The 16,485-nt window shown below is 38.0% G+C and overlaps 2 protein-coding genes across 5 annotated transcripts in view; one reads left to right on the plus strand and one right to left on the minus strand.

The window, feature by feature from the left end:
- Positions 1–9,178, minus strand: part of rbks (ribokinase) — a 41,944-nt gene extending 32,766 nt beyond the window's left edge. The window contains exons 1-2 of one of the 3 annotated variants that reach the window (XM_022750439.1): positions 9,140–9,178; positions 5,568–5,629 (exon numbers count right to left, since the gene is read on the minus strand). In XM_022750439.1, coding sequence (XP_022606160.1) covers positions 5,568–5,626 — 59 coding nt within the window. In that variant the 5' untranslated portion in view covers positions 5,627–5,629; positions 9,140–9,178. Of the gene's footprint in view, positions 1–5,567; positions 5,630–7,165; positions 7,224–8,053; positions 8,102–9,139 lie in introns of those variants that run through there. The other 2 variants (XM_022750438.1, XM_022750441.1) reach the window with 2 other exon arrangements.
- Positions 8,335–16,485, plus strand: part of babam2 (BRISC and BRCA1 A complex member 2) — a 77,542-nt gene continuing 69,391 nt past the window's right edge. The window contains exons 1-4 of one of the 2 annotated variants that reach the window (XM_022750436.1): positions 8,335–8,420; positions 9,077–9,233; positions 10,615–10,691; positions 13,750–13,844. In XM_022750436.1, the coding sequence (XP_022606157.1) occupies positions 9,097–9,233; positions 10,615–10,691; positions 13,750–13,844 (309 nt within the window). In that variant the 5' untranslated portion in view covers positions 8,335–8,420; positions 9,077–9,096. The other variant, XM_022750437.1, reaches the window with a different exon arrangement.

Consider the following 16,485-nt stretch of genomic DNA (forward strand, 5'->3'; position numbering starts at 1 on the left):
CAACATTTCAGGACGTCCAGACAAGAAACAGTCAGACACACAACCACCAATAAAACCACAATATAGCCTAAAATACAAAAATATAAAAGATCTAAATCTCAGCAATTAACATAATAGACTTGATTTGTTTCATTGTTTTTTACCAAAATGTAAAAACTAAGCTAAGCTAATTGTGGCTCTTGCTTAATACTCAATGGACAGACATGAGAGTGGTATACATTTTCTCATGTAACACTCAGCAAAAAAAACTGATAAGTGCATTTCCTAAAGTGCCAAACTATTCTTTTATGATTTTTGACAAACTTATTACCTACAGTGTGACTGACTATTTTAGCACCTATGACCATTTTCTATTAGAAGGCTTGTCCTCTTAGTGACTTCTCCTGGTGTCTGAATCATTTCATCGTGATAGCATGTTTCTAGTTCTGAATCTAGCTCTACTTGATCCAGTGCTTCTGCCTGTGAAGAGCATGGTGCCAGTAACCTGACTGATAGAAAGTCTTTTTATCAGATGTGAAGGCTGAGAGTATTATCAAGTATTTTTCTGTGCTCTTCCTGCACAGCTCAGTAACCAATGTTCTGCCTTCCTATTTTATAAGAATGCCAAAGAAACTGATGTGTTATTTGTCATGGTCAGTCTTGACATTTGAATGCTCATGACAACTATTAAGATATTCATAAAACTGGTGATAATTGATGAGAACAACCTCTGACAATGATAAAGAAACACTGTCAACATTAAGTTTTTACCTAATGACTTCACATTTGGCTGACAGCCACCTGAAGCCGGATAACTGGCAGGTAAGATAAACAGATTTCCAAATTCTTAAATAAACCCACCCACGCTTCTTCATGCCCAGAGAGACACTTGGCTATTGTTGTCTGCGGTGAGTGCACCAAACAAACAGGGCAGTTATGTGCTAAAGTGCAACCTCAGTGCGTTTTCTCCCACGGAACCAAAAGGCCAAAGCAGGTGTTCAGTGACGTGAAATGTTTGCTTTAAGGCTGGCTCTTGTTTTCCTCGCCTCCGTCTCTATTAAAGTCATTCCTCAGCTGTTGGCGAGCAGTGAGGGGAAGTAGAAACGGACAAAAAACAAATTGAAATGCTTGTTTTCCATAGTTTAAGCTAGAGCTTGTTTTTCCGGTTCCAAACACAACCTCCAACTTGAGCTGACCAAAATAAGACACGCTCAAGTTTTTTCCTGAATTAATCAAAATTTAATAAAATTATTGAATGAGGGTGATACCCTTCAGCTCACGTTGCGACTCAGACAAGTAGTTTTTCAAATTAATGCACCATTGAGTGGAGACAGTTTGTGTTCATCTTGTATAATTTTCTTTTTCCATGAAGGTCTCTGCAGCTCCAGCTCCAGTAAATCAGGACAAGGTGAAGGAACTTAAAGAACAGGTTAAGCAAAGACAGCATACCTTACACGGACACCGCAAGCTGCTTTGCTAACAAGAAGTGCAGTGTCAGAGGAGTATGTGGGTGTTTTTTTTTTTTTTTTGTGTGGTCAGAGCATTTGTTGGAGCCATGAGCATATTGCTATGATTCGCCTGATGGTCAGAAACAGAATACAGTATATCAGGGGATTTAACAGGTGTGTCTGAGCTTGTTGGTGCTTATGGAAACATCACAGCTTTGTTTCATTTTTTTTTTTTTTTTTTTTTTTTTTTTTTTTTACATTTACATAACAGGTATTCAGACTGCACAAAAACACAGTCTGAAAAGGTTATAAAGAAACATTTACACTTACCAGCACATAAGTCAAAATAAGTGATCAGTTGAGAGTAAAAGTAATAATGGTAACTTTGGCTGCAACTAACCTTCATTATTCATTAATTACCTGATTATTTTCTCAATGAACTGATCGACATAAAATGTCAGCCCATGGTAACGTCTTCAAATGTCTGGTTTTGTCTGACTAACCGTCAGTTTTCTGTCGTAGAAGAAAGAGAGAAACATAAAATATTCACACCTGAGAAGCTGCAACCAATCACTTCTTTCCATTTTTGTTCAAGGTTTCTAAAGATTTGTTGATTATCAAAATTGTTGCAGCTGAATTGATGTTCAGTTGAATAACAGATTAATTGACAAATTGTTAAAAACTAAGATAGTGAATGGAGGAATCTTTTGAGATGTAGTCACACAAAGAATAATGAGTTAATGAACAGAGACTCTTGGCTTTAGAGCCATTCTAGTGAAAACATGAAATAAAGGTGTGATTACTGGGCTTTCAGTTTAGGTACTCCTGATCACATTCAAAGCCCTCCATGGCATGGCACCCTCTTATATTTCTGAACTTATAAAACTGTACTCGTCTAACCAACTACTCTTAAATGTCCCACAGTCGAGGCTCAAAACAAAGGGGGACTGTGTTTTTGCCCTTTTAGCTCCAACTCTATGGAATGGCCTCCTCCTCGGTCGGGTCGGCTTAGGCCCACTTGTATAGGCTGCTGTTTTTAGAAGATTACTGTTTATTCCTGCTGCTTTGTATATGTCTTGTGGTTTTGTGTGGTTTACTATTTTGTTCTTTTATTGAGTTTCATATATTTTTTTATTACTAATTGTAAAGCACTTTTTAACTGTTGTTTTCAAAAGTGCTATATAAACAAGTTAATCATTATCATTATTATTTTTATTATTATTTAATAGAAAATATCCTGTGCTTCTTCTCCATAATTTTGGAAACTAATGAGCAGGTGAAAAGTGTCTCCACTCAGAAAGCAGTGGCAGTAGGGGGCACTGTATGGCTTTGAGAATGGGTTAAAAGCCTGAGCAGCGCTGCTCCTCCTCTTTGTTCACTGCATATAGTAGATAATTAAACACAACCTTTTACTACCAAACAACATGCAGTAAAACAGCAGCACAGTTCTCTACAGCCTGACTGATACATTTATAACAAAACTACAGAGACCTGAGTGTTTGCACAGCAACACAGAGGCAGAACGTGAGAGTGTGTGTGTGTGTGTGTGTGTGTGTGTGTGTGTGTATACATGTGTGCCTCCGCTGTCTGTCAGTCAATTGTACTGCCACCCAAACACTGGCTGTTCAAGACAACTGGATTTCTAACTTCAAAGCCATGCATATCACTTTGAAGGGCTGCGAATGTATTCCAACTACCCTCCCCTATCCGCATTCTGACCTCCATCCAAAAGCCCCAACCCCACACACACACACACACACACGCTCCAAAAACAGGCCATTTCCCGTTAGCTTATTAGGGTTTTAATTGACAACTCCTGCCCTTCAAAGCAGAAAGTCATTGGTTGAATTGCTAATGAGCAACAAAATAAATACTTGCCCAAAAAAACCCAGTAGGAGAGGGCATGTGTTTTTGATAAGTGGGGACTTGTGGAACAGTCTGAGCGACAACTTGTGATGTGACAACTTGAATCGGAGTGTGCGCTAAATGCCATAAAACTTTTCTCCCAGCAGCACAGGTTGTGGCTGTTTATTCAGAACTCCATTTGCTGGCACCCAGGTGTAACTTATTTTCCCTGATTTCACATTAAAATATAGCACAAGCTGAATGAAAAAACCATCGCATAAGCTAAACAAACATGTTTCTTCACGCTGCCAGGAAAGCATTTAGTTGGCTGGAGCCCATGAGGACTTTTGACAATGTTTTTAATTTGTGTCTTTTGAGATTGTGTCATCCTCACAAAGGTTTTGGTAAATGAGGGTGACAAATTGTTTTCAACTAAATCCATTGTGCTGGAGTTGATGACTAACAATTTGTGGGAATGGATCCTACTTGGCTCAACAAATCTCACCATGTATGATGAGTGATGCAACACTGACGTTTCAGTAAGCAGTAATTATACCAGATCATCTGCACACTTTGAATCTTTGAAACGTGAGTTAGGTTGTCATGGGATGGTGACACCAGCATTGTCTGTCAATGACCAGACAACCTGCAGCAGTAATTAGACCATTTTAATATCTCAGTTTTAATATTTCAGTGTTTTCAAATTCAAACAATTTAGTAAAAGGATTAGAACCTGAAGTCTGCCCGCCATTATTACCTAATGGCCCAAAAGCTGTTGGACCACAGATGTTCCCTATAACATTTTGGGCTTTTAGGACAAGTGCTGAAAATGCAGCGGCATTATCTAACTTTAGACCACTTCCTCTATTCTTGTGTAGACAGGACTGGGCAGTCCATTTCAAGCCATGATGGAAAACACCCTTCAGCCTACTGTATATGCAATATTTTCCACAAGCCTGCATGTCGAAATAAAATCCCTGAAGGAAAATAGTGGTTGTGGTGGTAGTGGTTAATAATAATATAGGGAAATGATGTTTTAAAGAAAGACAATTGATCATTATACGCCCTAGTCGTCTCACTGTTGCTATGCTTGCAGGACATGATGCAGTTTAAACTGATAATGGCATTTTAACCACTTGAAATTCTTAGTAGTATTCAATCAGAGGTACACTAAAACAGTGTCCTTATCTCTGTCTGAAATGACAATTGTTGCTAGCAGATTTTATCAGCTTTAGCCAGCTAGCTATTTAAGTTAATACTAGCGCCATAAGTTGGTTTAAAATTCAATCTCCAACTGTCTTTTCAATATTTCCTGCTGACTAATTTTAAAACAAAAATCTTAAATAATGGGTTGAGTGTAAACTTTCCCAAATACAAAAAAGAGCAGGATAGAGCTGCTAATGTTAGCCTGAACTCATAAAACATTGTGATGGACAATGACAAGGTGGACGGGGGGGGGGGTTTCTGGCATTTTCTACATTTTTGTTTGTGTGCTTTTTGTTGTGGAAATCTTAGAAAAAAATACACCACCCTCCACACTCTATAAATGTCAAGTATCATTCAACAGCGAAACCACTTTAACATGTGGAGAAGTCCAAATTTTGACTGGTGCTTAGATACAGTTGCTAAGGCTGTGATGGGACAATTAATATTTAGGGGGGCGGTTTAGCAACAGTCTACTGTGGTGAAACTGTATTTGTTAAAACAGTGATTTCCAACCTTTTTTAGTTGTGGCCCATTAAAATGACGCAATGTCCAGTTGTGACCTGTCATCCCATGTATGACCTTGTGCGAACTTTATCTTTTAATTCTTGGACTGTTTTAATTTAAGTATTTTTACTCAAAAGGCACATTCATCTTGGGACCCTCCCCATGAGTTGGAAACACTTGGGTTTGAAAGACTGCTGAACAGTCCAGTAATAATTTCCTCTAATACTCATTCATAGATATGATTAAACAAATAAGTCTTATGAATCTCTTTCAGCTCCATTAACATATTGTGCAGTGCCACATAGGGGTGTGACCCAAAGGTTCAGAAACTCTGCTTTACATTTTTGAAATACATGTCCTAATATGGCAGTGAAAATTTGCCCGGTGTGCTGCTTCCTGTTGGGCCCACCTGAGGAAGCTGAGGAGTTTCCTGAATCAGATTTAGCTAAAGATTTTGTACTTTGACTTTCATAAAATATAAGGTTGATTTACAACAACTTCAGAAACCATGTTGTGCACGGACACAACTTTACTCACTAGTAGTGATTTAGTAGAGAAGGTTAAATAAGGGCTAAATTTACTCACCTCACCAAGTCAGTCATACAAGAGCCAACCACCATCACATCAAAAGCCTCTTCGGTCATGATCTGATGGAGACACACATCTGTGTTATTTCTTTAGTAACAACACTCACTTCTGGGCATTACACATCTTAAAGATTTTTCATTTAAATTATGAATCGAGATCTAGGAGATTTTGAATTTTCCAACATTCGTCGAGTTTTTCCTGTGAAGCCTATTCATGAACAAAGACACAAGCTAAAGCATGGCAGATCCCTCAGGGGGCATTTCAGGTTTCCCAACAGCCTCCAAATAAAAATCATTTGATATTATTTATCTCCAACATTAACATGAGCTCAACCGAAACAAGGAAGAAGGTAAAAATAGAGCATTCATCACTGGCTGAGTTGGACAGGTTCCAGTCTTTTTGGGGGTGGAGAGGGGTGGGGGTATTTCAATGCTACACCACGTGACGCCGCAGCCCAGCAAAGTCTTTAATTAATTCAATCCTCAGCTTGTATCAGAGCTAATGCTAGTGTGTTAATCTCTTCAAATCTCTTCCTAGGCAGTGGAAGACTTGGAAAGCCTGGCCGCTGGCTGTAGGATGGCTCAATTCTCTCTCCTACATCTCGCAGCATATTGTTTTCCCTCTGCAGGAATGAAAAGCTAGAACCCTCTGCATCTCCACTGAAGGAGAATATTATGAGATCTGCATCGTCCAAGCACTTGAAACTGCAGGGAACCCTCTTAAAATTCTCCCTCGCGTGTTGAATTTGAGACTTGAATTATCATGCAGTAGCTGACCACCCTTAAGAAATGTTTGTACATACAGCTGAACCATATGCAGAAAAAAAAAATTCTATGAGTTTGACAGGCAATTCCAGCGGGAAAACCGATTCTGCATTTCATTTGCAATGAAAAGGAAATATACAAATGATGATGATGTTACCTTTTCCGGGGTCAGTACCAAACAAGCATTTTCCTCTCTGTTTTACCTTCATCAAAAAAATTGGATATTGCACTTTAGCCAAGTGCAATATCCAATTTTGCATTGTACAATCCAATCCATTGTAATTTGAATAATATTTTGATTGTTCAGCTCTAATACAGTTTAATGTAAAATATATTTAACTATGACACATTAACTATAGCAAAAGTTTCCACTCAGCTTCAAGCAAAAAACTGAGTGGGAAAGTGATGATTTAAGAGCTGACACACACATTTTTCGGGACTAATTGAACAAAGCGTGCTCTAAAACGACTGTCACACATGCAAACAGTTTAACCTGAATGCAAATCAAAGTTGTACACAGTTGTTTAAACAATTTAGACTGAGTTGTAAGCAAGATCCAGAAGAAAACGTTGTTGGACCCGTTTAAAAAAACTTGTAAGATTACATATTTTGCCTATGTCTGGTTACACAGTCAAGACTTAACCGGATAATGATTGTTATTACAATAATATGACCATTTATGTTTAAAATATACTTTTCAGAAGTTTAGACTATAATCACCAGAATACTTCTTTTACTGTCATCCCGCCCCCACCCCCTGAAACACACACACAGCTAGTTCCCAGTCTCATATTTTCCTAACCATTTAAGAATACTCAAAAGAATACTAACTGAATGTTGAAGTAATAAGTCAACCCCCGATTTCCTCGATCGAATTACACCAGTAATGGTTGGAAAATAACCAACTAAACATATTTTACTGTTGCTGTTTCTGCTGGATACTTTGAGAGTTAGTCTGAATCGCCCCCATGAAGGTGGAATTTCCCAGCTGTGAATCAGGCCAGCTGCTCAAACACCACTGGTCTTCTTATGGCTTTGTCTTCATCTTTCATTTTTATTTTTATTAGTTATTCTATTTTCATAAATCTAACACATTTCAGATGATGTTTCATATTACACCTCAAATGTTTTTCAGTCTGTGTGGTATTTTTTGATGTGCTATGATTAATACAGCAAAATAAATTCTAAGTCATCCACCCTGTTGGCCCAGCTTTTTGTCATGTTAAAGTCATATGTAAAATTCAATGTGATGTGTGACTAAATATTTCTTTTGGCTAAATCAATAAAAATTTCTGTATAAATATAACAAGGGAAGCATATGTAATTAAAGTACTTAAGCTAGTAATTTCATCTCTTACATGCATACTTACTTAAGTATTACAGATAAAAAATACTGTTAATAGGTAACCCTATTACTGCATTATGTAACGATGGACAATGTATCATGTGGTATGCTTTGCATATACAGTAAATCCTTATTGTGCAAATATCAAATCTATCGCTGTCAGATAAACATCAGATAAACAACAGTGTAACAAAATGGAAATATCAAGCTAACTTTAAATCAACTACGTATTCTAACTCTGGAAATAAAATAAGCATTGTAGGATAAAATGCTAAAAATTCAAAGGGAATATGACCGAGCTTAATTAGACGAAAGTTAGATCAAATAAGTGTGATGACACAAAGTGTTGTTGAGAAACGCGATACAGTAAATACCTGAAATTCAAATTTGCTCTTGCAGAATGGACCACTGAACACCCACAAGTGACGGTCAAAGTGCATAGTGACAGCTGCATATCGTTGTACCTATTGCCAGACCCATTGTTGTCACTGAATTAGTGCGTACGCATTTAATATTGCTTGAAATTGTTCACGTATAATTATATCAAACGACACATGCTTTATGAGTGATATATCACTGCGAAATTTGTCTCTGGGAACGTAAGCTGAGTTTGTATCAACAGGCATTATTACAGACCGCTAAGCGTGGGGCTATCGAAAGGACCCACACAACCGGAAGTTTTGAGAGCATGAAGTAAACATTGGAGTTAACGCTCATAATAATTGACTTTCTGCTTTTCAGGTACTCTAAGTCACACCCCTTGATGTATTTAAAGCGACAATAATGAAGAGGTTACATTTTGAGAAAGCTGAACGTGAAATTGTGGTAATTTGACGCATAATTCTGTGGTAAGCTAACGGTGGCTAATGATGCCAAACTCAGGAGCACTGACAACCTGATACAAATTGTGGGGTAAAAAAAAACAATTCCCCACCAACTACTCGATGTAACAATTAACGCTCACAGAGGTGCAGGTCACCAGCTTATAGCTGTACTACTTTATGTGTTTTCCGTGCAATGTGGCCAGTCTACGGTGCACTTTACAATCAGGGAGCGGGGGAGAGCAGTGTCTTAGCTAAATTTGTCTCCCAATGACACCTCTTGGTCTTTAAGAGTTACGTGGTTTTGTTATAAACCTCAACTTCACTTTATATTGCGGTGAAAATATAGGCACAACTTGCGCCACAAAGCTAAAATCTCAGAACAGGAAACGGAATCTGAGACGCATACAGTAATTTCCATGACACCAGGAAACGACAGATACAAATGACCGTGTTACCTACGTGACTTAGTTCACGTCCTTTGAATGTTCAGCACACGTACTTTTTACTCTGTGAGCTACGGTTGTGATAAATCTCTTGAAGGCATTTCTGTAAAGTGTTGCTGTATCTCCACAGACTCCTCAGAGTGGATAAAAATGAATAACATGTCCCCTGAGGTTGCACTGCACCGGATCTCACCTGAACTGCGGCCCTTGCTGTGCAGCGTGGTGAGGAACGGTCGTGTGGGGCTGGACTCCACAAACTGTCTCCGTGTCACAGACCTCAAAACTGGGTGAGGACTTGTTCTGCACCAAAACCTCCCTATGCGAAACACAGGATCCATTCAGTTTCCTTTGCACTGCAGTGATGCTGCGTTCAAATGATATGAGATGGATGACATAAGGCAAACCATGTAAACATAAAATTATGTTTGGGTTGTGAAGTGGGAGTAGCAGCTAGTTTTTGAGGTATTTCTCTGAATGATATTCCTCAACATAGCAACATGGGCATCTAGTGGATAATATTCAAGGTTTATGTTGGTCATAGATTCCAATTTTGTTTTTGATAATTCATGTTTTTTTGTATGGTTTTACCATATAGAGAATGCTTAATAGTTGCAACCACTGAGCCACAGTCGCTGAACTCACTCAGGGAGAGTGAAACATTTAAATTGATAAATCTGTTATTGGGCTTCCATATGATGTACTTTTAGCTCAAGCTTGCCAATAGTATTACATGCAACCTAAATTCAAGCGCAGTGATTGTATTTTTGTTACCAATCATCTTACCAAAATGCTCCTTGGGAATCAGTTTTTCGGTGTTTATAAGCACAGTCTTGTACCTTTTACTCTTTATTACAGAACTCTATGTTTTCTACAGTATCACAGAGATTGACATTTGTCCCATGACACATACAGCAAGATATCTGTAATGACTGCTTTGTTTGTTCCTGTTATGGCAGCTGTCGCTGACATGCTTTTCAATGGATATTGGTCCTTGTAATGAAGGTGTGATGAACTCATGAGAGCACATACCTCCACCAAGGCCGAACAGTCCTACACAAAGAAAGTGAAAATTCCTGGATCCATTCCTTTAACCAGGTCTGCATCCCTCCAACAAGTTTGGTGCAAATTGGTTCAGTACTTTTTGCATAATCCTGCTGATGAATAAACAAACTAAGAAACAATATGGGTGAAAACATAATATCTTTTTATATATATTTTTATTATTTTATAAAAGTATATTTTTAAAAATCAAGCTAATAATTCTTTCACAAGGTGCTCGTTGGTGACGTAAAAAAAATGGCCATAATCTAAATCAATAATAAAAAAAAGCAAACTTTCCCCCTAATTTGCCTCTTAACATCATGAAACAATTTGAAAATATATTGAACATGTTTGGGTTTACTGAATTACTTCTTTTCCAAACTAACCTCTCAATGTTCATCATCACACAAGGCTTTAAAGTGACAGATGTATAGAAAGGATCTGATATAAGAAGAAAGCAGTGTATTGGTGCTGTGGAGAACACAGTGTTAACTCTGTATCATATTTAGTAACATTGTGTGGTTTAATTAATTATAAACCTTGTGGATGTTGACTGTCTTTTAATATTCAAGACTGACTGCACCTGCTGACCTTTCTTTGTTGTTTTCATTGACCCCCCATGTTCAGATGTACATCTCTGACTCCTGGTCCTTGCTGTGATCGCTTCAAACTTCACATCCCCTATGCTGGAGAAACTCTCAAATGTAAGTAAATTAGGCACTCACTATCCTTTGTGCCGTTTTCTGATTTTGGTTGAATAAATAACTACAGATGTTAATTGAGTCGTGAGTTAATGAGTTGTTGTTATTGTTGCCTTTTGAGAATAATTTTTGGGAGAGATACTATTAGCAAACTTCGCTTTGTCTGTCACAGAGTTGTGGTAGTAGATAAGTAACTTGGGGCGAGCTACAGTCTTAAAATCACACTTGTCTGTACCTGTATCAGTGTATTCACAGATTAATAAATAAAAAAAGATAAATGAATGTGGTTAGAAATGTAATTGTTCTGGTTTTGTTTTAGTGCATTTTGATTCCATCCACATATTTCTTTGTTCTTTTTAAGGCTAAAATGTCACCACTGACAGTATTTCACTTTACAGGTTGCCCACTGTGCTCAGGTTGATTAATTCATTGTCTGGAACAATGAGCCTGTAGTTTGAAAAGTAATGAAAAGTAAAACATGTTCAGCCAGCCTTGATTAGTGGTGAGAGGTCCACTTCTTTCTCACAGTAGGCCAGATTAAAGATGAGAGGTTGTTTCAGGTCACTGGCTAAATTCACATGCTCCATGTGAATTCATGAAAATATATTCAAATCACATATTCAACTCACTTCTTTTCCCAAGTAAACAGAGCTATGCACAGAAGCCAAATGAAGAGTTGTTGTCCATAAAAATGCCAAATAAACATTCTGTATCACTTGAATTGAATGCATAATTAAACAAACAGCTCTATAGGACTGTTTTGTATTTGCTTAGCAACTTAGCACGCAGTGAGACCAAGAGCACCCACAGGAATTCCTTCACTACAAAAACAGGATGAATATTTTTCTGGTGATGGTGATGCTTAATTAGTGAAGTGATACCAGTGATTTGATGTTGTTTTTGCCTCTGAACTTTTACTGGAAGAGTCTCTTGTTTCTGAATCAATCCCCCACATCAGAGACTTTCCCTTATGAGCATGCCTCCAAAAGTGGCCAAATGTTAAGTGACTATAATGATGAATTAGCATGATTTCAATTTGCTGTTACTGTTATTATGGTGACTCACGAGACCCATGTCAGGCACATCTGTACACACACATCCTGGAAAGATGGCATTATCGTCACCGATCAAGTAGGGCAGAATTAATCAAAATATGATCTAAATCGCAAGAGCTGAAATTGATTTTTGATAGAGGTAAATGGTGTCGAAACATACCATTATTAACAAAGCATTGTGGGATTGCTTAGGAAAAAAACCTGTGGCCTGTTAGAGGAAGTAAGATTTGCTTAATTTGCGAAATTTTCTAAAAATCTGTCCATGCAGAAATGGTTGTGAACTTTATCAGGATGTTGTGGCTAGACTCGAAGAATGTGTAGATGTAAGGTTTAAGAATATGCAACACAGCTGTGGAGTTACATGTAAACGCTGTTGTCAACATCTGGGTGACAGCAGGATGACATTTCAGTCCTTTCTGAAATGTTAAGTGTTTTTTGGACCTAGTTCACCTTTAGCAAAAGCTGAGTGATAGCACATGAATAATGATGGTTGGTTTCATTTACCTGTAATAATGGAAAAAATACTCTAATGTGAAACTAGGATTTTTTTTTTACTGTGAGTGAGCCACATAATCTACCTTACCTTTGCTATCAAGGTGATATAAACTATCATGTACAGTATGTCTGCTGTTGTTTGGGAATATGCCTTTAATTCATGGAGACTTTAATGCTACAAAGTGCAAAAAAAAAAAAAAAAGTTAAAAGATAAATAAGAACACAAAATAAGAAAACATTCCTCTGGCTTTCTGGCATGGCAATGACATCTCTGCAGCTGTTGTGCTTGTTGCTGTGCTTTGTTGTGCTTTGCACGAGGAAGAAGGTTTGTCGACTGAAGAATGCAGGGCCGCTGGATCCTGCATCCTTTTGCACGCTAACAGTGGGCAGGTCCATAGACTGCCAGAGCACGGCCCACTAAGCACTATTAATGCACGCCCAGGCTCCTTCCACTTCACCACCGTAACTGATACTGCTAAACAACAGTTTGTGGCCGTTGTTGTTTCACATATTACGCTCTCATGACCTCAATAAAATGTCTGGCTGAAATAGAAGTAAAACTTTTGAGAAGGCCTGTTATGCAGCGACTAGACTGCACTTTTGAGTGAAGCCTCTCAGGACGTACGAACAAAGCGGTGTATATAAAAGCTTATGTTATAACCTGTAAAGGTTGCACTTCCAAGAGATCTATTTCAGTCTGGAACCGTGCCAGTGCGTCTCTGACAGAGTTCCAGTAGTTTGTAACAGATTTACAGCACATCCTCTCATCTTCTCATTTGACTCTTCACCACTGGAAAAATACTTCCATATGTGTATGTTTGTCTCCTTTTTTTTTTCTTTTTTTTTTTTGCTGTCGCTGGAACGACAAAAATGCAGAACAGAACAGTCTTGAAGCACACAAATAGAATTGTGTAACATAATATCAGAACATTGTGAACCAGACCAAGCAATGTGTTATGTGATCATGTTACAGTATCTTGTCCTTGCCCCACTGAGGGCTTTTTCCAGTTTTTATTTTGTCTGGATTTGTTGGTCATTTTCAATTTTAATAATTTTTAGCACTTGTTTGTTTCACTCTTTATTCAGATTTTGAATAAATTAACAAAACCAAATATGCTCTAAACAATGCTTTATGTGGTCTATATTAAAATATACTTTCTTTTCAATAGATTGATCTGTTTGGCTTCAATGGTAAATGTCAAGTTTTCTCATTACTTCAGGTGCTTAATTTAAAAGACCCTAGATCTCAAATGTATATTATTCTGTCAATGCATACACTGCAAAGAACAAATGGCTTAAAATGTCAGATTCTGCCATCAAGACAGACTGGGTCAAGATGATGATCTCACCCCTGTTTCTCTTGTTTCAGCAGTGTTCTCCTTCTCATGAAACTAGACACTATAAGACATTAATGCCATGCTAATATTAAAGAAACTTTTTTTCACTTGTTGAAATAAAATAATGAAACAATCAACAATCAGTTAATAGTCAGTTATACTGTTTTCTCACAGGGGACATCATGTTCAATGCACAGTATCCAGAGTTGCCTCCAGATTTTATTTTTGGAGAAGATGCCGAGTTTCTCCCCGAACCATCAGAGCTACCGGTGAGTATCTCGACCTCTCAGAATCATTTGAATTTAAAAAGATAATTCCAGACAAAATGTGTGATATATTTGATTATATGCTTTATCTTATCATTATGCCGCACAAGGAAACAAGTTTACCGCATTTTTGGTCTGTCCCACTTTTTGAAGCCAGAATTGTCTCTCCATTTGCTTCATTGAATGGTTTTCCTATGAGGTGCTGAATGGTCAGGACACATGTTGATCACAACTTCACATACACCCTTTGTCAAAGCAAACTAACACTCTGCAGCTGCTGCAAGCGTGTGCTGTTGACATAGCTGGAAATAATCATTTGCAATAATTGGCATGTGCATTTCATTTTGCCATAAACTCCTCTTCTGACTTACTGTTAATCTGCAAATCTGATTATCTCTGTGAAAATGTGATTCACAAGAAAGGTAGTCTAAACAGGATAAATGGGCTGTATGAGTTTGTGTAAAACATGTTTGTTGACCTACCCTGTAATAAAAAACAAGAAAGATTACCCAGCATTCAGATGATTGAATTTAACCAAAGATGATTGAATAGATTAGGAGGGTGATGCCTGGCTTCGCATTTGTTTTACTTAGTTTGTATAATTATTACTTTTGAACATTAATATCTCACTTTCAAAGTTTTACACATTACTGTCTTACTCACTTTTAAAGTTTCAAGAGTGTGTTTCCAGTGTTGAAGTGTATTTCGCCAGAAAATGATGAGATAGAAGGATCTGGGCTTGGCAAATAGTTTTGTCTAGTTTGAGAACTGGTTTTCAAGGACCGATTGCATCAGCACTGTTTAGCTCCAAATGAGGTGTGGTTTTAATGTTTGTGTATTAATACAAGCTGCTGCTTGAGAAAAAGGAGTTACAACACGACCATAGATTCCAGATAATCCATATGCATGTTTTAACCACACCGGATTTTCAGTCTTCTTGTGTCTGATCCGCAGAACGGTCTGAGGTATTAACTGAAAGTCCAGGAATTTCACAAAGGGGTTACTTTCTACCTTATTCTATAATGTTTTTAACTATTTGATTTCACTGTGGGTTTTTGTGTATTTTCAACATTAGGCCTGGACTGTGTGAAACAGAAAAGACAATACAACAAGAGGGCCTGACTTTGATAGGTGACATGAAACCTGTTACTTATTTGCTTTTGCCCCTCCTTGTCAGTCACTCAGGTTCCTCTCAAGACTTTACACTCCATTTTAAGGCAAGTACATTACACATAAGTAGCAACATGTTTGCTCCAAATATTAAAAGGAGGAGACACATACTTTGGAGGTCTTTTACCTCTGCTGGGAACCGTAGGTTATTAGTTTGCCTTTGTATATGCAAGGTTATTACAGGACCAATCTGCAAGACTTATGTTCAGTGTAAGCATTTTGGCAACTACGGTTAATGTTAAGGAAATATTGTGCTTAAGGCAAATAAAATGTGGTTAAGTTATTGTTATAGTATGTGATCTGGTCTCCTGCGTGGAGGACGGACGTGCTAGATGCCCATCCGCCACCCCAATACCCACACCCTTGGCAAGCTTTCAGACAGACATCAGCCTTGTGTGAAAATAACAGGTTGACGTTTTTTTTTTTGTTGTTTTTTTGGCTACAGACTGAAAACAGACCTGCATCAAAATATTAAAAGGTGATGTGTTGGTGTGGGCTTGTTGCGTCAGGTATCAGTGAGACATGATGAAATACGATCGAGAAAGTCCAGTTTGCGTAACAGATCCATGATGTTGCAGGTTTATCAGGTGTCAAAACCTAACTCAGAGGTTTATGATACTCCACACTGCAATGACTGCAAAAATGTTATCTTTCATGATGATGATTGCAAACTAAATGGTAGAAATACAGGGCTCATATGACCTAATAATCTCCAAGGAATGTGCATTTACACTTGTTTGACTGGCTGATGCAGCCCCTTTCCAGATGATGTCATGCTGAGGTCCAGCAAAGGTTGAACCTGGTTCAAGTTTTTTTTTTTTTTTTTTTTTGCAGGAATCTTCTTAAGCATCTCCACTGTGCTGATGGACTGTTCAAGTGGTCAAGCTGGTCTAGCTCAAGTGACTGAGCTCCAAATGATTAAACAAATTGGTGGTGTTACTTTTGCTCGCTATCTGTGTTTTGCATTCACCACTGTCTGGTAGTCGTTACTGATGAGACCCGATCAGGAGGCCAGACTATAACGTTACGCCGAAGTTTTTCAAACTAAAACAGGTCCAGTAGCGCTTCCAGGAGTCTCTGTTTTAGGGGCTCAAAACCTCCAGAGTTGTGGATGCCAGGAGTGAACGTAGAAAAAGTGATGCGTTTTAAAACCAAAACACATTAGTGTGGACGTAGCCTGAGACTCAGTGTTTGCGCTTGAATGAACGTACATGTAACATTATCTGGACGGGCTGGAAGTATGACGGTAGTATTTTTTAAGAGGACAGTTCATGAACACACGGATTGGGGAAAGTATTTACTTATTAATTAACCGATATGAGCAAGATGAAGTCAGTGAGAGGTTCTAAATGTCGGTTTTGATATTTTCTCGGTTACCTGCCCAGATCCTTCATCTGTGCCTTTCATATAGTGCTGCTATATCAGACCAAGAGTTCAACTTTCCCTATGACAATCATACTTCTAAACACACAGA

This window comes from Seriola dumerili, unplaced genomic scaffold (assembly GCF_002260705.1).
Source record: "Seriola dumerili isolate Sdu_G_001 unplaced genomic scaffold, Sdu_1.0 BDQW01000149.1, whole genome shotgun sequence".
Classification (NCBI taxonomy): domain Eukaryota; kingdom Metazoa; phylum Chordata; class Actinopteri; order Carangiformes; family Carangidae; genus Seriola; species Seriola dumerili.